Source organism: Pelobates fuscus, chromosome 5 (assembly GCF_036172605.1).
Source record: "Pelobates fuscus isolate aPelFus1 chromosome 5, aPelFus1.pri, whole genome shotgun sequence".
Taxonomy (NCBI): Eukaryota; Metazoa; Chordata; class Amphibia; order Anura; family Pelobatidae; genus Pelobates; species Pelobates fuscus.
The window spans coordinates 244,458,957-244,482,500 of NC_086321.1; the positions used below are offsets into that span (position 1 = coordinate 244,458,957).

General features: G+C 37.9%; 1 protein-coding gene across 1 annotated transcript in view; it reads left to right on the top strand.

Moving 5' to 3' along the window:
• LOC134610497 (RNA exonuclease 1 homolog) overlaps window positions 1-21,396 on the top strand; it is a 42,614-nt gene extending 21,218 nt beyond the window's left edge. Inside the window, exons 5-16 of the mRNA XM_063453463.1 lie at window positions 921-1,060; window positions 2,337-2,474; window positions 5,578-5,689; window positions 5,778-5,840; window positions 6,368-6,517; window positions 9,724-9,837; window positions 9,998-10,071; window positions 11,090-11,200; window positions 11,725-11,840; window positions 13,457-13,595; window positions 14,339-14,459; window positions 21,204-21,396. Coding sequence (XP_063309533.1) covers window positions 921-1,060; window positions 2,337-2,474; window positions 5,578-5,689; window positions 5,778-5,840; window positions 6,368-6,517; window positions 9,724-9,837; window positions 9,998-10,071; window positions 11,090-11,200; window positions 11,725-11,840; window positions 13,457-13,595; window positions 14,339-14,459; window positions 21,204-21,292 — 1,367 coding nt within the window. The 3' untranslated portion in view covers window positions 21,293-21,396. The remainder of the gene's footprint in view (window positions 1-920; window positions 1,061-2,336; window positions 2,475-5,577; window positions 5,690-5,777; window positions 5,841-6,367; window positions 6,518-9,723; window positions 9,838-9,997; window positions 10,072-11,089; window positions 11,201-11,724; window positions 11,841-13,456; window positions 13,596-14,338; window positions 14,460-21,203) is intronic.
• The last annotated feature ends 2,148 nt before the right edge of the window (window positions 21,397-23,544 follow it).

Below are 23,544 nucleotides of genomic sequence, written 5' to 3' on the forward strand. Positions count from 1 at the left end.
CATACATTTAAAGCACTGAACAATTCTAGCCCCTCTCATCTCTTCACTGATCCATAGGTATGCCCCTCCTCGTACCCACCGCTCTGCCCGTGACCACCTCCTGACCGCTGCTCGCACCCGTACGGCCAACTCGCGCTTGCAGGATCTCTCGCGGGCGGCTCCTTTCCTATGGAATAGCTTGCCTACTGCCATCAGACTCTCCCCTATCCTTCAATCATTTAAGAAGGGCCTTAAAACCCATCTCTTCATGAAAGCTTATGGCCTCCCAGAGTAATCCCTACCTTACCTACCGGTCTCTTGCTCTCTCCTATGGAACAGTGCTTTGCTCTCTCCTCCAGCTCTGCTTCACTCCCACCCTATTTGATATTTCCTGTCCTAACGTTTCTAATACCCCACCTCCTATAGTCTGTAAGCTCGTTTGAGCAGGGTCCTCTTCAACCTATTGTTCCTGTAAGTTTTCTTGTAATTGTCCTATTTAGAGTTACATCCCCCCTCTCAAAATATTGTAAAGCGCTACGGAATCTGTTGGTGCTATATAAATGGCAATAATAATCAGAAGTGCACATTTGAACAAATTATGCAGGTGCTTTGATGCAGGAATGGATAGCTGTAAGAGGGCTTGGTGATATACATTTCACAGCAATTGTGCCATTCTGGCTTAAATTTACTTTTATTTTGATTTTGTTTTGGTCTTTACTTCTGAACACATTTGAATCTTTTGGTATGTCTAACTTCTTTAGGAAGTTTTTGTTCACTTGTTTCAGTACGGTTTGTGATACATCCTCTGTCAGACATTATGGCTGGTATTCTTCAACACTTCCTCACACTTTAGTTGTCAATGTGATTTATCATGTTTTTGTAAATGGTGATGGTTATGAAATTGTCCTAGTACCCATGGACGTTTTTGTTTTGTTTTCCAGTTTATGTTAATTTGGTGGAACTTCAACCAGTTGTGCCATGCAGAAACTCGCTTGGTGGATTTTTTCAAGGGGGTGCAATTGCCACAACATTCAGATCCAATGTCCCTCAAAAAAGGACCCTTCAGACAACACCAATGAAGGTTCCAAATTGGAGTTTCAAGCTGAAATGTTAACATAGTAGAGCATATTCTGACAAATTGTAGTATTGTAACTCAGGTGTTTCTGGGAATATCTGATAAAATAAACACAATGTGTGTACCTTTAAAGGAGGTTTAAATCTTTAGAAAAGTTATAAACTTACATATTGGATAAAATAAATGAGGGCATATAACCGGGATCTCTGTATTCTATATAAAATGTGTGTTCATCTTGTGCTACAGTTTGTACAATAAATATTCTCATGCCAGCTTGTGTGGCAATGTTAGAAGAAGTCAAAATCATTAAGGAAATACCCGCACGCCAAATGCAATAAAAATAACAAATTTTATGAAGTTTAAATAGAATACAAAATCATATGTATGCCATCAAGGATGACAAAGGCCATCCAACCGAAACATTGGGTGTTTTTTGTCTACTTGTCAGGTAATATTGTACAGCAATTAATCGATCTTGCATGAATTACTTTTTGTAAATTTGGTATCAATACTCTTGTGTATTCTGTATTTTCTCTGCATATTTAATGTTGTGAGATAGATGTGCCAATAGTTATAGGCATACATATGATTTTGTATTCTATTTAAACTTAATAAAGTTTGTTATTTTTATTGCATTTTGTGTGTGGGTATTTCCTTAATTATTTTAAATACTTATGTACCACTAGGAAGGGGTGGTCCCTTACCCTTTTAGCACCCTTTACTTTATTTACAGGTTGTACATAGACTGGTTACCGCTACTAACTTGTATTTTAATGTCAGAAAACACTATATGCGCAAAGGCTCACTGCCCCTGAGTTGATTAAATCCCTAGCCTTTCTTGTGGGATTCCATAGACTTGAAGGTGGTGCCACTTAGTTTGTCTTTGCAAAAGCATTGATCGTGTTGTAATTTCAAATGCCCTTATCTGCTTTTTTTGTTCATTGGATTTATTAATTTATCCTGTGGCAAGGTATAAGCTGGGTGGAAGGTTGTTTTTTGAATTAAGAATGTTCAATAATTACAATCACAACCTTATTGATAAACTAATTGAGTTAGGATTTCTATGCTAGCACTTAAATCGGTTGATAACATACCTCCATTTGCCAATAAATGGTAAAGATTACCCTTGGATCAACAGCAAAAGCATATGTAAGGAATGCTGAACTTGATGGCCGCAAGTCTCTTTTCAGCTATGTAGCTATGTAACTATGTAACATTCCTTTTTTTTATATATATAATTGATGGCAAATATGTTAAAACAAATTATACTTAACCATTTTAGATACCTACTCGCAGAAAGCCTTCAGCTGTACAGGAGACTAGTTCTAAAGTGCCACATGAAACAAGGCAACGCTATGTTAACTCATTTGTTGAAGAGTTCTTAAAAGAATCTGCAACTGTTAAGGAAGCTTTTGATAAGGTAACTCTTATTGACCACCGCTTTTCTGCCTACAAGGTAGACATTTGCTTTGTTTTAGATGGTTGTATTTTATTAATTTCCAAGATACTCTAAGCACCAAAACAACCCTTTGCTTAATGAATTGGTTTTGATGTATAGTTCATAACAATCTCACTGCTCAATATTTTGCTAAATCTTAATTATGGAGCTGTAGCCATACGCTCTCAGCTAATCTGCCAACAATGCACTGCCCATAAGACAATGTGAAACTATTTCAAACAAAATAATTTAAGATTTGCGTGAAATACAAACTAATTTGTAATTTGCGTATTGGTTTGTATTTGCGTGAAATACAAACTAATTTGACAATTAGTCAAGCTTTCTGATCTTGAAGGGATGTTCCAAGAATTATAGCGCCACCCACTATGGAAGTTATATTATCGGTCTTATCAGAGCCCTCCTCTTTGTTAATTTTTTTTTTTATTTTCATTTTTTACATGCACAGAAAAAAACATAAATTATAAACAATAATAAAACACATGAAATTAAATAAAATTAAAATACATAAAATAAATAAAATTTTGCTTTTCTTTGCTATTGCCTTAACTTCATTTATAATCCCTATATTCAATTTATACAAGTGTGCAAAGTAAAAATAATTGACATTGACAACTAGTTCTTACTCACTAGCGGAATGCCCAGCATATTCGTCCTGTTTTAACTGTTTTAACAATTTTTTGCTTATATCTTTCAGCTTTCAATCTTAAGCCCTCCTCTTAATACCAACACATGGTAGGGAATGGTTCTAGGAACTCGAGTTTAATGGTGTCTTACGTTTCCCTTAATGTACTCTGCTTGAAAAGAACGGTCTATTAAAGTGAAGAACTAAAAACACTGGATAACTTTAAATACATGATATGCTAAAGTTGTTTTGGTGCTTAGAGTATTCCTCTGGTGCCAATGGTACAAACACCTAATATTATTGTGTATTGTTTCTAACCGAAGTATTTTTTATGAATCACTTTCCATATGACTTATTGCACAGTGAACTGTTTATGTAGTTAATGGATTCTTTGGTACATCATACTTTGAGGGCTCTCTGAGAATGTATAGAATGGCTTTAATGGTGGCCTCCTAACACTTCATGACTTTGCCGCCAAACACAATTGACATTACTCTCTGCCCTGCCTTTACGATTTGTACGGAGTGCTTTTGAAGCAGCTCAACCCAGGTCTTCATTGTAGGCTATATAGTGATGTTTTTCTGATTAAGAGTTGTCTTTCATCATATCTATTAGGGATGCACTGAAATTTTGGCTGAAAATGTATCTGCCAAAACTTACACCCCTCCCTTCCAGGGCTGGCGCTACAATCAGGCGGCCGCCTTAGGGCGCAATGTCAGGCTGACTGGCAGGATGGAAGCGCACTGTGCTCCCCTCCAGCCGGTTACTTCTTGTAGCATGGCTGAGCGCAGCACAGGTCTTGCCTCCTGCAGAGCCCAGCCTTCTACCATCTCCTCTATAGGGCAGAAGGAGAAGGCGGTCACGTGACAGGCACATGGAGGCCGGCCTTGGGGCAGCCAATCAAAAGCCTGCGTGCGCCTGATCTGAACAGTGATCAGAAAGGTACTTGGTAGTGGAACAGATTTATGGGTCTTTCTCACTGAAATCATTTGGGTCTATACAGGAATTGAAGCTCCATATAATTAAACTCATCTGCATTTGTGTTGCTTAGGTAGAGAGTAAATGTGCATAGTAAGATTCTTCTGTAATGTGTTGTCGTCTTTGACACCAGTAATGGGTCACCTAAGCTGGGATCACCAGAGAGGGTTAACCACCCATATGTTAATACATTAATAAGGCTGCCTATTAACAAAAGGAAAGTTTAAAACCTGTCTGAATGTCTTTACTATAAATCTGATTTTTCAACTGATGCCCATCTCAACCAGGAAGTGGTCGGTCTTGTTTCTCATATTTAGAATTACTATGTGTTAATGCACAACGTGGTTAAAGGTGTGAGCTCTGTTATCCAGTGATGTAAACATCTTGCCAGTCACAGATAAATTGAATTGACTTGTGAACACACTCTGCTCATTCCAACGTAGACTCAAATAACCTGATTTTTGGGACACGTTTGCACATCTATTCAGAGTGAATGAAATATGGATATGGGATTCTAGTAAGTTTAGACGATTACAACACATTTAAGTTATTTGGGTTTATAGAGTATATAAAAAATAAAAAAGCCTGCCCAATTCTCTAACAATATTCTTTGGATAGATAAAAATAATTTGTACCTGAATGACAAATGGAGAATGCAATAGATAAGCGGTTTATAATCTGATTCCACATCTGTGATACATGCTGGAGGCAAAGGTATGGCTTAGGCTTGTATGGTGGCCTATGGAACTGGATCACGTGTTATTGATGATTTGACAGAAGAAACAGGATAAATTCATTGCAAATGTTGTACAATTGAGAATGGTGCTTTAAAATACAGATGGACAGTGACCTAAAAGCAACCAAAGAGACTGTCAAAGCAAAATAGTGAAATATAAGGTCACCTGATCTCAACCCAGTTAACAAGATCATTTTATATAGGCTTGTTTGCCCAATTACTCTAGCCCCTCAAATTGGGGAGCCTAAACAAATTACTGTAATTTGTTACCGTTCATACAACATTTTTGTTTAAGATTAACACTTAAAACTTTTATTCTGCACTTCAATCACATCTTTACTTCATTTCAAGCACAGGATTTGTGCATATCTCCTTCTATATACTTTAAACCATGGGTGTCCAACCTTTTGATTTCTCTGGGTTGCATTGAGCGCAGACGAATTGTCTTGGGCCACACATCAAATATAGATTATGTATATTGAAATATCAAAGTTAAGAAAATGGCTTTTAAAGATATATTGATTAGTAGATGGCTCCTTAATTTGATATCCTTAAATATGAAAATCCCACACAAGGATAACAAATAAATAAGGGAGTTATCTACTAAACATAACCATGGATACACACACACAATCACCGGCATGTGGGCTGCGGATTGGACACCCATTCTTTAAACCATCAACAGTAGTAGTCCTAATCTAATCTTAAAATTTGTCCATTCTTTATAGGCCGTGAATGAAGAAAAGTCCATATATGAGCGTTGTGGCAGTAAAAATATGTATCTTAACATAGCTGTTAACAGTCTTAAAAAGCTACGGGATCAGAGAAATTTTCCAAATGGTAATAAAATATTATAGGATTGGTTTTCTTTAATTATTTAAATGATTGTCCACTTTCTGTATCTTTAACCATTCTATTCTGTTTATAGGCTCCCATCAGTCAGGGAGCAGAGAGAATGCACCTGGATCAAAGAAACAAGGAGACAGACCTGGTAGGTACACCATACAGTTGCACACACCTGTGCTTATTGGTACTAGCTAAAGTGCAGCTCTGTGAAGCTGCGTTTGTTCATGTTGTCGGGGATTCTGGTGCGTTATACTTACCGATTGCAGGTGCTCTATGCCTTGCTTTATTTAAAAATGTCCCCTGAGCCAACTCTTATGATCTTGATGGGAAAGTGGAAATTCTGACAAGTTTGTTCCTTCCAGAAGGTGGAATGTATTGCTTTCATGAAATAGTCTAAAACAAGCACATATGTGACTAATTAGAAGCAAAACAAGTGTGTGGAATTTATTTTTTTCTTGATAACTGAAGTGCTAATGTTTGCATATAATTTATTTGATATACCATAATAAAATATATTTGTATTGACCTCTTGTAATTTGATGTTTTGCATACGTAATACCTACGTAACTTAGTCATTCTTGCATACCCACCTTAATGTTATTTCAAACCTTTTACCATGCTAAGGGTTTTGAGATTGTATTTTTTAATTTACTTTTTTGTTTCCTTTTGTAGAGCTAACAGGTGTAAATCTTTACAATCTATTGAAAGAATATCTACTGTCTGATGAGCAACTGCAAGAGAATGGGTTTCCTCTGCTAAATCTTGAGAAGCCTGGTAGTGCTATATTGCCTAATGGAGGGACAAAGCCAATTGGGAGTGATGGTTGGTAAACACCACATGTTTAGTAGTCTGCTTTCATATTGATGAAAATATATTTGATGCTAGGTCATGTTATAGAGCACTGTGAGTGAAATTCTCAGTGCCTATCTTCAGTGCTTGAGTCATGCTTTTCAGTAGATTTACTACTTGGCTCATATCATGTAGCATACATGAATTCAGTATTGAATGTCTGCATTTAACACAAATCTGATCTTTGTTTTCCATGTTTCTTGGCAATACACATATGGGTAGTTGCCTCCCCATTATTTATCAGGACAAGTAAACCTTAAAGAGCATTATAAAGATGCAGTAACACCTCCTGCTCCTTCCCATAGCACTTTGTTAGGCAGCAACTCAAACTTTTTCTAACTGCCCACATAAATGACAGAAGCAGGTAATATTCTTGTCTGCAGCTGCTGGTTAGTATTTTAGAAAGATTTAGAATGTGCATATATGCAGGGTTGCTGCATTACTTCAATTGGAACTGTTTGTATTGTATGCAAGAATCACTGTGTGGTTGTCTTGAAAGTGGGAATATTTGGATGGCTGTACCTTTTTCAAGCTTTAACTCACTTCTGAAATCTAGAACAGACAGGTTGCAATGTGGTCCAAAAATGACTTCACACATGTTAATCTGATAATTTTTTTGTCTTCAAAATAAAGCAGCAAGAATAAATGTTAAGAGCAGGCTATGATAAAGAATACTCTCTTGAATAGCAGGTAGTTTAATACAATTTGACTGAACATGACTGTATAAGGCAGAAACTAAATGTATTTAACCGAATGGTTCGTATAATTGCAAGTAATACAGTAAACTATCACCCATCCTAGGATTTTCAATCCTTTGGATAAAGCAAAAACAAAAATTTCAAGGCATTTTTTGTGCAACTCATACCAGCAAAACAAATTAAATTGGAGCCGCAACACCAAATGTCAAAAACATGATTTATTCCACCAGTGTAGACTCTGCAAAGTTTCATCCAAAATTCAGGGTTTATAATGTCTGAGTACCAGTGTATGACAGTTAAAATACACACTTGATAAACCACCCAAGGGTGGACTAAATACTGTGCCGCCAGCTCATCTTGTTGCAAATACATGTCTGTTTCACTTATTTTATAGCGCTACAGAATTTGTTGGCACTTTATAAATCCTTATTTGTATTTATATACAGCCAACTAATTCCGCATCACTTTACAATATTATGAAAGGGGAATTTACAATAAATTAGACAATTAGTGACACAGGAACAATAGGTAGATGATGACCCTGCTCAAACGAGCTTACAGTCTAGAGGTGGGGAACAAATACACAACAGAGCAGCAAGGGTGACAGCCACTAAACGAGGTGGAAAAGTAGCAGAGCTGGAGGTGAGTGGAGTGTGGCTCTTTAGGAGAGCAAGAGATCTATTTGGTTAAGTATAGATAAGTTACTCTGGGAGTCCATAAGCATTCCTGAACAGATGTTTTGAGGGACTTTTTCAACAATTGAAGACTAGGGGAGAGTCTGAGGATAGGCAGGCTGTTCCAAAGGAAGGGAGCTGCCCACGAGAAGTCATGCAAGCGTGAGATAGCAGTAAGGGTGCGAGCAGCGGACAGGAGAAGGTCACCGGCAGAGTGGAGAGGCGAGAAGGTGCACATATATGAATCAGGGAAGAAATGTAAGAGAGGTTAGAGTTGGTTAGAGCTTTATAGGTAAAGGTTAGTATTTTGAATTGACACCTATAGGAAGCCAATGTAAGGATCGACAGAGGGGCGAGGTATGGGAGGAGCGACTGGTGAGAAAGATCAGCCTGGCGGCAGCATTCTTTACCAATTGTATCGGGACAGTTTGGATTTTGGGGAGACAAACTAGGAGAGCATTACAGTAGTCCATGCGAGATTACCCCCAAACATACCATAATAAACTGTGTATTATGGTAAGAAAGATGGATCAAATAAAGTCAATGGATTAACAGTCTCCTTTATGATTAAAGTTTAATGAAAATAGATAATGAGCTCATGCTAGAAAAATATCCCCTGTTATGTAATACAGGTCAAAAGGACAAAATAACACTGTAATTCCACATTTTTCCAAAATAGTGTGTATTTAAACTGTATGTTTTACACTTGTACTCAAACTTCACAAATACACTGCCTTTGGGTTAAAACATTGCAGAGTCCATACCCTTTTTAAAATTTTGTGTTGTGGCTCCAATTCTTTATTAGGAAAGGGGTAGGCACTCCAGATGTGGACTAATTCTTCCATCATGCTTTTGCAGCCATAATGCTGTCAATGCATCAGGGGAGATGAAGTCTACAACATCTGGAGTGCTGAAGGTTGCCTACCCCTGGGTTGAGGCTTGCACCCATATTCCTTATTTGTGCATCTTTAGTCATTTCTGCAAAACGTCAGACAGCCTGGTTGCAAAATATTTTTTGGCAGTATGCTGGCTTCCTTGCTTATTTCTACTAGCAATGGTTGTCAGATACACTTGGTCATGCGTCCCCCTCTTCAGCAGTGGGAATGCTTGTTGCAGAGCTGCAATTGAATTGGTCTTCTGCGACAAGGAAACTGGATGGAATTGATTGGCACACTAGGAGTGGTGGATGAGGTCCAAAACATTTTTGATGGGTAGAGCAGTCTAAATAATCAACTTGAGACCATAGAGAAGGTAAAATATTTGTATACAGAGATTTAATGGTTTAGTTCCCCCAATATGCAGCATAAAGGGCCACTACAGTCTCCAGAACAATTAAAGCTTAATGCAGTTCTTATAGTGTATATAGCATGTCTCTACATGCTTTTTTGCTGTAAACACGGCAGGGTTTTACTTTTGGCCCCATTCAAAGACCTATAATGGCCACTGGAGAGGAGACATCTGTGAGGAGAAGCTGATTGATCAGGGTGGTGGTTAACTTCCTATGGGAATGCATTGTGATTGGCTGAGATCATACATTTTGATGTCAGGCAAGGTGGATTTGGGGCAGAGCCAGTGCCAGCAGACCCGTTCGGCGCTGGAAATAGTGAGCTTTTACAATATTTTAGGGATATTCCGGACCCTATGTTCCTTTAAGGGCGATGTCTGTCTTTTTAAACTGCTTTTCGTGGTCTATTGGCCACAATAAAGAGATACATATATCTTTGTGTCCTACGTTTTTAACTATGGAAAATAAAATTGATGGTGAACAAAAAATGATTGCTTGCACTTTTCATGTAATTTCTACTAGCTTTAAGAAGAGTTTGTTGTCGTTGTGGAAAAATCTATTCTGTGACTTTACAAGGAAAGCACACTCGCAAGGAAGAATGCAACTACCACTCTGGAAAAGTTCTGAGACATAGAGGTATGTAAACTTGACTTTCTTGCCTTGTTGATAATCAGTTACATTATATTGACATATGAAAGCAGAAAATAAATTTATTTGTCCCCCAGATAAGTGGGTTATTAAATGAGATTAAATTTTTTTTTTAATTTTTTTTTTTATTTTTTTTTTTTTACACTAGTTCCTGGTGGTATCGAAACACGCTACAGTTGTTGTGATGCAGTAGTGGGTACTCCCGGATGTCAAATGGCAAAGGTAAGGGGTTTTTTTTTATGCAAATGCATTTTCAGTTGATTTATTTAGCTATTCTAAAAATAGATCAGAAACAGAAAAATATAATGGTACAAATGCAAAAAAATTTCATAGTAATGCTGGACTCTGGATATCTAGTGAGGAAGACTTTGACTCTTCCTCCATAAGATTCAATGGACAGGGCTACTTAAAGAGACTCTGTAGTCACCAAAACAAATTTAACTTAAAGAAGCTGCTTTGGTTTATCAAGCATGCCTTGAAGTCTCACTGCTCAATTCTCAATTTTGTTTCACTTTCAGATAGTAGCATACTTTAAATAGTTTTATCTCCTACTCTCTAATTTAAACTTTTATCAGAAACCGGAGACTTTTGAAGGGTCTAGCAAACTATTAACAGCGCAGGAGATGAATTCTAAATTAAACAGACTTTGCAATAAAAGAGGTGTAACCATTAGATGACTCTTTACAGGAAGTGTTCAGGAAGGCTATGGAAGTCACATGCAGGGAGGTGCTACAAGGGCTGCATAAACAAACTACATGGCCTGGTAGTAATTTTCGTAAAACGCACCCCCAACAAAGAGAGAGCATAAAGCTAAACTAGACTTAATTCGTCAGATGCAAATTCTTGCTACAGTTCAATCCTCTGCGGCTGGGGAGGGAGGGCAGGCTGTGGGGGGGAGTGGGATATGGGGTGTATAGTCACTGGCTGGCGCCACGCTGTGCATGCTACAAAAGATGTCAGATTTGCACAGGATTCAAATTGTTCTGAACTGGCCAGTGATGCCCCAATGGTGTTGCTGCAGAGGGGTTAGACTCTGTGCATGATTGCATAGCGACTTCAGGCACTGGCCAAATCAATGAAGTCATGGTGCTTGGAGTAACACTTTAATAGGCCAACTAGAGTGGTTTTGGAGCTTGCATGAGGGCAGCTGTTCAAAAAGATATGATCTTGACATTAGACTTGCGTGTAAACTTGAATTTTCCTCCTTGTCTACTATCTTGCATCATAATTTTCCCTCTAGGTTCATGTACATGATGGTCAAAAAGAAAATCTGGATGGCTTTATAAAGACTTTTGTAAAACTGCAGCCTTCCGATGGTAATCCTGGTGTGTATGCTCTGGATTGTGAAATGGTATGTATTAAACCCGTCAATAACCAAATAGTATGCATGTTTTTATTTTCATGTATTTTGCAGTATGAAAACTAGTCCATAAAGCCTGCTCGCCCTCATTTATACTCTAGTAATAATTACCTGCCTGTAAAGGAACAAACTTCTATGCTGGAAACAACTATTCACCTCTATAATGCCTGTAAAATTGCTGAAAGTGTAATTTCAGCTCTTGCTTTCAAAAGGTAAAAGATCATTCACTGGGTGATAGCATTCCTACAGTTGGGAGAGGATAGGAATTACTTTACTATTTCACGGTCACCACTATATTAGCTTTCCAGAGATTGATATAGTAGTTTAAATGAAATGTTTCTAAAATAAAGGTATTTAAATTATTTTTACTCTATGTAGGCATTGTGCACAAATCTTTATATATTTTGTTCATTTTTTTTAGTAAGCTGCACTGCTAGTACTACTATAAAATATCTTGAGGGTATTAAGTATTTCAAGTAATCCTATTTACATTACATTGTCTTCTTTATGTATAGTGCTATACTACACATGGCTTGGAACTAACAAGAGTCACCGTTGTTGATCCCAGCTTGCAAGTTGTTTATGATACATTTGTTAAACCTGATAATGAAATCTTGGACTACAACACTAGGTATGAGTTTTGTGTATATTTTGTTTTTGAGCATATTCGGTGTAATTAAGCCAGACTGTACATAACTTTCATGTATTTTGTTTGTTTCATATACTGAAGGTGAACATTGTAACACTTCCTGACATTAGGGCATGCTATGCCGTCTGACAAAAGGAGGACTTTAACTCCATTAGGGCAGCATAGCACACTCTAATGATCGTGCCAGCCCAAATAGTCTCCTTGCCAATCACGATCTGGGAAACCTGCCTGACTTGGTTGACACGTCGATCACACGACTGGCTTGGCTTTTTTAAATTTTTATTCATATTAAATTTTCTTATATAATTTGTGAAATGAAAGCCCTAGTTCTCCTGAACAAATTGATATAAGCGTGGGTGCACTTAATATCATAGAGGTAAATAATGGTTGAGCAGGCATGTAGCTCAAATTCTAGGTTTTGTATTGGTTGAGAACTTGGACAGTTGCCTCTCTCCTTAGGGGGTTACTGCTGAAAGCAAGAGTAAGAACTAATATTGAGTTAACAGTATGATTGGTTTTAAGAACAATTGTGCTAGTGAATGAAAACCATCCTGCTTCATTTTGTAAAAAAAAGTAGTACAGCAAATTCCTTTCACTGGATAAAATTATCAACTCTATCCATTTAGAGGGATGAGCAAAGAGATAAACCATGCATAGTAACAGAACTCAAATCACTAAATTGCAGAACCAGTTTAGGCAGCCTCTAATACATTGTTGTTTTACAAAGCTGAAAGGGTAGGACTGCTGGATGATTGTATCCCTGTTCAGTGGATGTCACCAGTTTGTATTGGCCATGTGAACATTTAAGTCCAGAACTGTAGTACGCTGTGATGCATTTAATCCGTTCCTCGTCTAGTAAAATCTATCTGCTTTCAAGTTACAATATTTAGAGGAAGAACATGTCAGATCCATGTTTAATTGGTCAAACTGCAGCTTTACTTTATTTTGAAAGATAATCCAATTGCAGCTTGTAACTAGATATCCTTAAATGGATATTTTATTTTCATTGCATAGCTATTATATGGTTTATATAAATACAAGCACAGCAAGTTGAATGGTAACTGAACTATTAGACTTGCTATCCACCTATTTCCAACAGAAGTGATAACACTTGTATGCGTTGGCTCACAAAGAGCAGCCACCTACAAGTATGCTTTGTGTGTTGTAATAAACTCAGTGGTATGAGTAGGCATGACAGCTGGGAAATGTGCAATTACCAGCCCTGAAGCAGAGTTTCTAGCTCTGTTTTGCAGTCAAAGTCCTGTTTAGGGAGACTGGGTTCAAATTAAAAGCACAGACTGCAGGGATAGTATTGGAACTCCATAACCTTTTTATTAAGATTAAATTGTTGCATAATGTCCACCGTTTAAACATTAGAATTATTAGAACTCCTTGCATATAGGGTAGGTTCTTGTTAGTGTTCTTGAATTGGACTTTGCTCAACATGTTTGATAGGGTGGTGTCTTGTAACAGTTAAAAGTAAAGCGACACAATGAGGTGCACAGTGAAAAATGTGGTGTCTACATTGGTATCAGCACATATTGTGGAAAAGTCTGCATGAGAAGAGTATTTTAATTCACCTTTCCCCTCTCCTATAGATTTTCTGGTGTTACTGAAGAAAACCTGGAAAATGTCACAACATCAATTCGAGATGTACAGGCCATTATGCTCAACTTGTTCAGCGCAGATACAATTTTAATTGGACATAGTTTGGAAAATGACCTCATAGCTCTAAAGGTATGTTACTCTTGAACTGCCCTGAAAATTTTAAGTGTTTCTATTCTAATGGGTATAATTTTGCTACCTATTTTAAGGGGAAGTTCTGGCATCCTCCTGGCCTGCATTTGTTCCTGTTACTAACACTCCTCCCCCATCTCCTCTTCCCGTTCCCTCTCCCTTCCTCCCCTCCCCTTAAAAAAAGAAGAAAAACCACTGAAATTAACAGTTATAGGAGCATCTGCCTAATCCTGGTATGGTGAGGGAGGGTTTATGTCAGGTGTTGCAAAAGTGATGATTAGCAGCAAATGCAGGGTCTTTAAATGTAATGGTTTTTTTTTTTTTTTTGAGTATTCTTGCAATATCACACTATATAATATTGAATTGTAAAACTTGCTGGACTCTTGATGGAGACACAAGCCAATTCAGGATGCAGGAGCGCAGCTGCAGGTAGGCTTTCAAAGGTTTAGGACTGCATTAAGAAAAAAAGTACTGCCTCAGTCGTTTTAGCCTGCGCACCAGAGTGTTAGATAAGATTATCTGAGAGTCTATGAAATCGTTCAAGTCAATCATAGCTGTGAAAAACTGAATTGCAGAAGAGGAGCTGTGACACTTAGCTTCCACTCTGCATCCAAGCCCTGCCCCGAACTATTTTTTAGATTGGGTTTCATGCAATAACCTGTTGGCCATTTTTTATTTCGGTTTTATTTTCACTAATGCTTCCCATATTCATGTGACTTAATATCAATATTCTCTCTTTACAGCTTATTCATGACACAATTGTTGATACCTCAATAGTATTTCCTCATCGCTTAGGTTTGCCACATAAAAAAGCACTCCGTAATTTAATGGCTGACTTCCTTAGACGGATCATTCAGGATAATGGTAAGACTCTTCCAGTATATTAACCCTGGCTGCACATTGACTAAAATGAATCTTGAAAGGACAGTTCACCAAAAACATTTTAGCTTAAGTGGATTTGGTGTATATATCTAACTGTTAAATTCCCTGCCATTTAGGAGTTAAATCCCATTAATGCAGCTGTAGTCACTCACCTCCTGGCTGCAACTCACTTCCTGAAAAAGGTCTAATTTTTAAATTGTACTTATTGCAGTATGAAGTTTAGAAGTTAACTACTGCTCTGTTAACTGAACATTAATAACACACAAAACTGCTGCAATTAACAGAGCAGGAGATAAGAACTTAGACAATGAGGCTGAACTGTTATAGTTTGTTTGGAAAAACAAAACAAAAACTAGTCTTGTTGCCTAGTAGTATCCATCAAACAATGCATTGGACTTTATTACATGTATTGGGTTTGAGCCGAACGTGGAAGTTAGATTAATAATGCAGTCGGTTTTAAAGGCTGGTCATTAACACCTTAAGGACAGAGGCAACGGTCTCCGTTCCACCATAAATAAAGGAGGGGAATGACACCATAATTTGTACACGTATAAAGAGCTAAACATAGATTCACATATCTGATTGTTAAATGCCTCTTTTTTAGCATATAATTTTTTTTGCTAGTTAATGGTAACCCTGTACCAACACCCCCCCCCCCCCCCCCCCCAGCACTATACTAACTCTATGTTTACACTAATTTTAATTGTATTCCTGCCCTAAGCTTCACCCTACACCAGGGGTGCCCAAAAGGTAGAGCCCCAGATGTTTTAAAACTTCAGCTTCCATTTCATTTTCAAAACATGCAAAGCATCATGGGAGTAGTAGTTTTAAAACATCTGGGGATCTACCTTTTGGGAACCCCTGCCATACTCTAAAACCGCATCAACACTAACCCAGCAAATTTATACCTTACCCTAACATAGAACTAACCCAATCCATAACCTTAATTCTAAGGAAACCCTCGGGACACAATCTGATGTAATCAGTACCGATATGACCAAATCAAAGCAGAGCTGTTTGTCATGTACTGGCTGTTTTCAGCATTATATGTATATTCCGGTAATTCTGAAAATCGGGTATGCAAATTTCACTGATCAGTACTGGTTAGCTGGCAAAGCCCAATACAGGCCACAGTTGGCATGGTGACATACTGGATGACCCTGTCAGGGTCTGAGGTGGTGGTGGTAATGGATTTAAAGAGCTATAGGCAGTGCTCACGTTGAAGGTTGCATACAGCTCATCAGCAAGCCTGGGGGCAACTGAAAAAGGCACTCGTCAGGAAAGCCGGTTGGCTATTGATACCTGTGACTCACTAATGTGAGCAGGGATGTAACCCTGCTCACTCCAAAACACGTCAGTAGGTCCTAGTGCTGTTATACCTCATCATACGTAGGATGCAATGACCTAACATTGTGATGGTGTTAAATTGCAGCAGTTCATTTGGTATGTAAATTCAGACACCACTGCATCTCCTCCCCTATGTGCTTTCCACTGCTTCCATTATCACCTCTTAATCTGACCAGCTATAGTTTCAATGGTGAACTGAATCCTTTAATACTTCCCTGTATTGTGATTAGGGCCACTTTGGGAGCTTGAATACAATGGGAATATGGAATTTCCATTGGTCTGTTTCACTGTTAGACAAAGTATATCCGTTGCGTTTCTCAACTGTTTATAAATACAAATAAAGCATTTTCCCCTCCACACCACCTCCTGCAGGTGTCACTACTTTGTGTTTTTTTCCAATCTAATGTTTTTCATGGAGAGGCATCTAATACACATTGAGTGGGTAAATTTCCATCAGCTGATTGTAAATGGCAGGATGTGAATTTCTACCCATTGATACATTTTGCCAAAAATCAGGTCCCACAAGAGATCCAGAACTCAACACCGTAAATGAATATTAATTTTACCTTGTGGGAAAAACTGTCACTTCACAGAACTGTTCTATTGGAGACTCTACTTAGGAGGCTAGGTTTTAAGCTAGGAAATCTTTAGTTGGATCACACTCATTGTTGGTCAAACTCAAATTGGTTTCATGTCTATCAGGGAGAACACACAGAGCAGAGGAAAAGAAAAATAGCCCGCAAGTCAAATGTGGACATATTTTCACCAACATCCTTTAACCCTTTATCGTCAAGTCAGACTGGAGAAAGCTTGCGTAATTAAAGATTTGACCCTCTGCATTGGGATCAAAAAATGGGTGAATACCAATGTACACTCTGCCTCCTCTATTCTTAGTATGCATATCATAAACGTTCTACATGGTTAATGAACATATGAAAATGTGTGTGCTTGTAAAATGAGCTGCAAAGACTGCCCAATGCTTGTAGCCTCACTGCTTAAATTATTAAACTAATTTTGTCTCAGCAGAAATACATTTGTACCAAATAAGTTTCAGTGCTGTTTGCACAACAGAGAATATACTGGTCTTCCTTATTTGCACATTGCTGCACAATAAGGCAAGTAGGTTTAAAGAGAAAAACCTACATCTGCCAGGCAAAGAAGTAGAAAGTGGAATTATTCTCACTATGTCAAGGCCAGTACACATCTAGATGGAAGAGGAAAACCTAGAATGTGACAGCAGATGAGAACTATTTGGGCCATCTAGTCTGACCAATTTTCTAAATGCTTTCATTAGGTCCCTGCCCTTATCTTATAGCTAGGATAGCCTTATTCCTGTCCCACGCATGCTTCAACTCCTTTACTGTGTTAACCTCTACCACCTTAGCTGGAAGGCTATTGCATGCATCCACTACCCTCTCAGTAAAGTAATCCTTCCTGACATTATTTTTAAAACCTCTGCCCCTATAATTTAAGACCATGTCCTCTTGGTGTGGTTTTCGAATTCTAAATGTAGTCTCCTCCTTTACTGTGATTCCCTTTATGTATTTCAATGTTTCTATCATATCCCCCGTCTCATCTTTCCTCCAAGCTATACATGTTAGGTTCCTTTAACCTTTCCTAGTAAGTTTTATCCTACAATTCATGAACCAGTTTAGTAGACTTCTCCTAACTCTCTACAAAGTATCAATATCCTTCTGGAGATACGGTCTCCAGTTCTGCATACAATACTCCAAGGGAGGCATCACCAATGTTCTGTACAGTGGCATGAGCACTTCCCTGTTTCTACTGCTAATACCTCTCCCTATACAACCAAGCATTCGGCTAGTATTTCCTGCTGCTCTATTACAGTCTGCCTACCTTTAAGTCATCTGAATTTATTACCCCTAAATCTTTCTTCAGATGTTGAGGTTAGGACTCTATCAAATATTATGTACTCTGCCCTTGGGTTTTTATGTCCAAGATGCATTATCTTGCACTTATCCACATTAAATGCCAGCTGCCACAACTCTGATCATTTTTCTAGTTTAACTAAATCATTTGCCATTTTGCTTATCCCTCCTGGATACTTAGTATCATCAGCAAAAAGACATACCTTACCATCAAGACCTTCTGCAATATCACTAATAAAAATATTAAAGAGAATGGGTCCAATTACAGATCTGAGGTACCCCATTGGTGACAAGACATGCTTCGAATATACTCCATTGACTAAAACCCTCTGACTGGTGAGCCAGTCTGATGATCTTTCAAAATGCATTGGTGGTTTGTGTGTTTTAATGTGCTAGACTGGCAGTACATCGTTTGATAAGGCATTTCAGATGTGACCAAAAAGAACCATCATGGATTAAAAAAATTACTGGTAAAGTTCAAGGTGTGGAATATTAGAAAGGTCTTACATTTTAAGACTGTTAATCATGACAAACTAGTTGGTTTGGTGTTTAAGGGCCTGGGTGCTAAATCTTGTTAGAATCTACCAAGGAGGCAAGACTTGCTGTTAAAGGAACATTGTTACGCTTCCCAGGCTGTCACCCAGGCAGCCGTCCTGTTATTTCTGGTAGTTTTGCTCCATGTAGCTGAACTAGATATATGGCAATTGCCCAGAACACCTACCTTGCAAAGATTTTTTTTTTTTGTGAATTGCTTCATTGAGAAGTCTGTGATTGGACAACAACAGAAGATGGAAAGGAGGCTTGCAGTAGCTGCAGATACTTGATCTGCACTTATTCTGGCCACGATATTCCAACCCCCCCCCTTTTTGCCAATGTAAACATACAAAGTAAATTATAAGCATATTCTCTTTGGTATATAGTGTGTCTGTCTCCCCAGATAAAGGGAGGGGGAGGGGTGGAAAACACACAAAAACATTAATGATAAAGATCATATTGTCTGCTTACCATGAAGGTTACATGGTAAATGAGGGAAGAGAGGGGGAGGAGAGAACACCTCCACTTTCAGTTCTATTGCATTATTATGGTCTATTGGTCTATTATGGTCTATTGCAGCATGTGTGGCTAACATATGCTAACTTTATACAAATATATATATATATATATATATATATATATATATATATATATATATATATATATAGGTAGGTAGTACACTTTCCTATTAACAGGACTGTACAAAAGGACAAGATTTTAATGGGGCATGCTTCTACTGTAGTGGTATAGTCACAGAAGACCAGAAAAGGAATTTTCTACATAGAGGTTTTGTCAAATTTTGAAATTATGGGAAAATGCAATGTGCAGGTCTAGAATGCTTAAGGTTTACATTATTAGAATGTGGAATTAAATCGTAATCTGAATGCCAAGAATAATTTGTTGATTCTTTTAGAAAGGGTACACAAATTTAAAATCACCAACTTGGATTAAAAGGGGAACTTGATGGATGAATATTTCACCCTTTATTATGTTAACTATGCCATCTTCCAGCATTGAGGAAGCCCCAAGTTTAATATATACAGAATGTCAGTTTAAATGCTGAAAAGCTGCCAGATCATTTGATAACAGCTAAAACTTGTTATACAATAAATATTGTATGTATGCAAGAAATGTTTTGTTTTTTTCCTAGGTTGAGCAACTATATATACCTATATACAACAGTACTTTATTTTTTTGTTTTTTTTAATACCTTCCTCTTCATAAAAGAAAATGTTCTCCTAACTTCAGAATGTGCGGTCTTACTATCAAAATGTGTAATTGTAATGTCTTTCTGAATTACGATTTTAATTTTGCAATCTGTATGCATTTAAAGGGTCACTCTACGTATCCTCAAAATGTTGCATAATTGCATAGATCTCCATTTTTTCCATGCAAAGCTTGGAAAAAAAAACAAGATTTGAGAGAGCAGAGATGCACCTCTATGAAGACTTTAACATAGCTCGATTCACTTATTTTTCAGCCTGAGAAAACTTGACAAAGGGCAGAGGTTAAGTCAAGTTCCACTTCCTTTGTCTAGACACATTTTCCTATTATAATTCAATGTCCATCAGCGTCACATTGCAAGTGTCTTGCAATATATTATGTAGGAGCAGTGGGCATGCGAGAGATCAGACTTATGCAGAAGGAAGGGCACCTAGAAAGAAGCTCTGAGTGATTGGAATTACTAATTAATTAAATGTGGGCTGGTGAGATGGAAATTTGTTTGGAACAATAATGGCCCTTGACAGAGCTGTTCGATTAAATTTTCTTTAGTCACATGTCTATAAAGGCAAGATTACATAGATTCATTAATCAATAGATATTGTTTTATACTGATGTAGTAGTAAAGTATGAACTGTTGCATAAGTTGTGTTACTAGATGATACTAGAGGCACAACTTGGTGTTTGGTCAAAAACTACCCCACAGCTTGTTCTGACCTTCCTTACAGTAAAACAGACAATGTCTGCAATCCCCAAAGCGTTTAACATCTGTCTCCTCTATTTTTCACCACTCTATCAACTTTGAAAGAAAATACATTAATATGTGCTCTGGTGTTTATCTCCAAAATCCTTTGCCATTTGAGGAACTTTCACTTTACAATTATCCTTAATAAATATTTACTTAAAGGGTTACTCCAACCAAAAAAGTGTTTGCATAAAACAATGTTACTGGTTAGAGGAACCCTTGAGGTGCTGGACTCTTTCTCCCTCCATTAAACTCCTCATGCTGGCGGAAGATGCCAATGTGCACAGAATTCACATTTGCCATCCATGTTTGTTCTGGGCCGGGTAAGAAAACCCCAGTGACATGGCTTGAGGTGGACATTAGACCACAGGCATCATGACCACTTCAAATCAGTAAGTGTGGTGCTTGGAATAACCTTTTAAGCAGTGTTTGGTAGTAATATGCTCAAAACACTTTTATGTAACATGTTTGTCTTAAAATGTGTATACACATTTGATCAAGATTTGTAATCATCCCCAAATATATGTGCGATAAAGGAGTGTATTGACTTTAGCATACCATGATGACTCGTGCACATTCAATCATATCACGGCTTGTCATAAAGAATCATTCCATTAAGTTATTCTGACAGAATAATTTACGGATCCTGGTGTGCACGGCACATGTGTCTGTTGTCCTCAGTGTTCCTCTATGATCATGACCTTACGTGGGGAGGAGTTGACAGCCGCACCAAGGAAGACTTGGTGTTGAGGACCAGGAATAGTGTAGGGTTCAGAATACAAAGCATTATTGCAAGCAACCCAAATTACCAAGCTAAACTTTAAGAAAAAGGCATTAGTTTGCCTATTCATATGTGCCATAATTAGTAGTGAAGATGAAAGTACACGACTTATCAGGGTTCACTTTGGAATGCTAGTTCCAGAACTGTTTTGAATAATACTTTCTTGCCCTCCCATCCTCCTTTTTATTGATGTGTTTCTTTCTTCTTAGTTGGTGGCCATGATTCTAGTGAAGATGCTACAGCCTGTATGGAGCTGATGCTGTGGAAGGTGAAAGAAGATACTAAGGGACGAAGATAAATTTAATGCCTATGCTTTGTGACCCACAAAGAACATAATGATACTTGCAATGAATTGTATATGTATTTATATAACTATTGCACTACTGTTTTCTATTCTTTTGTTCTATTTGCTGAATATGTATGTAAGCACTATTGTAATTTTATTTGTGAAACTTTATTTTCTTTGACAGTGTTTTCATGGTGCCGTTTTGTTCAAATGTCTGTCAGTAACTCTTCTTCCTGCCCCCTTTCTCCCCCCCCCACTTCTCCTTTGAGCAAGCTTCTACTGTGTCTTGCAACTCGCGTCGTTAAGTGAGTGGTCCTACCTGCAGTGGGGAAATTATTTTGCTCCTTCTAACATGATTGGTGTTTTCTTCCCCTGCATCCACTCAAAAAAAACTTCAACCGTTCAAAGTATTTTTTTTTTTTTTTTTTATTTAGTTTCCTTATGTGAGATGGGGGTTGTTACACATTACTACACCTATCAGGGCACAAAAGCATTCAGCACTTTACAACCCATTTGTAAATAAAGAGTTTGATTGCTTTTTTTTTTTGGTTGGATGTTTGTACCAGGAATGTTAACTTAACTTTGCATTATCCTGAATGGTTATAATGGTAAAAAATGTTATCACTTATTGAATTGCATTCTCTATAAATTGTTCTATTTGTATTTACTGTATGTAAACCATTTTGCTAGTGTAGGAGATGGCAGGTGTCTCATTGTAGAATACCATCAAACAGATTATTTTCATAACCTATATATATTTTTTTTTTCTTGTACAAATTAAGAGGAGTACAAATGGTGAATACACTCAATAAACACTATCACTTGACAGCATGTTTATGTAACATTTAAATTGGTACATGTTGGTTGAGGAGGGTTGGCACGGTTCCACTTAATCTGTGAATGTTCTATGCAACACTTGCAACTGCTAGATAAAGGTTGGTAAGCCCCATATATTATGAGTCAAACATTCATCTCCTTGCAGTTTCAGAAGTTGTCATGCACCCACTCCCATAAGTACTATGTCAAGGGATTTCCACAAATAGTTGGTCTGGATTTAAAAAAAAATAAAAATACTTACTTTACAAAAGCACAACTTTTAAAATAAAGCAAAACAAACAGTAAAGATGTCTTTACATTTCTCAATTCTGATACCCCCAGTTGTTGGCAGCAGGCATTTTCTTCCCCGAGCATAGAAGGATTCCACCAAGCTGCTGTGCTTCTCTTCTCTCCCCTCCCCCCTCCTATCTGTTCAGCAGTGGCTTTTGGTAGTTCAGCCCTCATGCAGCTCAGGTCTGTTGAGTGGGACAGCTCAATATGCTAATTGCAGCTATGCCATGACTGCTGTTAGTTTAACTACAGGGGAGGGGCACACGTGTTGTTGCCTGTTAAGGGGTGAGGTATTGGTATAATGAACATGCACAAATGGTTGGACTTCATATTTCATTCTGAAGTTTCTTACTTTGGGAAATAGACTGAAATAAGTGCCTAGAATGGATCAGAGCACTCACTTTTCCATGTCTGCCATTCTATCCAGTGGTGTCTGGGTCAAAGTCATACCAAAATCTAGACATGAAAGTGAGCTCATGGTCAGTAGGAACAAATGAATAGGCCACAATTCTCAAGAACCATGGGATGTGGAGCAAAACTCAGAAGAACTGCAGCTGTGCTTTTTCCAACCTCAATGGCAGTAGTTCTTGCAGGCTCTTTGGTCTGAAAGGACTTGAATTATGAGTCTGCTCTGGCTTCCAAACTTTCCTGGCACAGTGGAGTCTGGAAGAAGGGCTGGATTTGTGACAGCCACTGCGTGAGTTACTCTAGGGATAAACTTTTTCATAGATTTGTTAATCCAGAGGCAGAAAACAATGTTTTATTGCTAGACACTTAGCTATAATGACATTCAAACCTGGGCTAAACAAGGTGCTACCAGAAAGGGGGAACGTTACAAGCCTCAAATGGGAAGCAAACTAGTGTAAGTTAGAGTACTTGGCAGAAGGATCTGCAGAGCTGAGATTCTGGCAAAAGTCTCAAAACATCCATCAAGTATCCTGGAATCCCTAAGGGAAAACCTCTATCATTTACAGCTGTCACAAGCTGGTCACACCACAGGAACAAATCATCCCTAGGAGCATATCTGAGTGCTTGTTCTTTAGCTCTTAAAGGATTAACTATTCAGCAGAAACAGCCATTTCTGAGTAAAATACTATCCACAGCAGTCACTGACTTTCATACATTTGTCTTTATTAATGATGGCTCTCTTTTTTTTT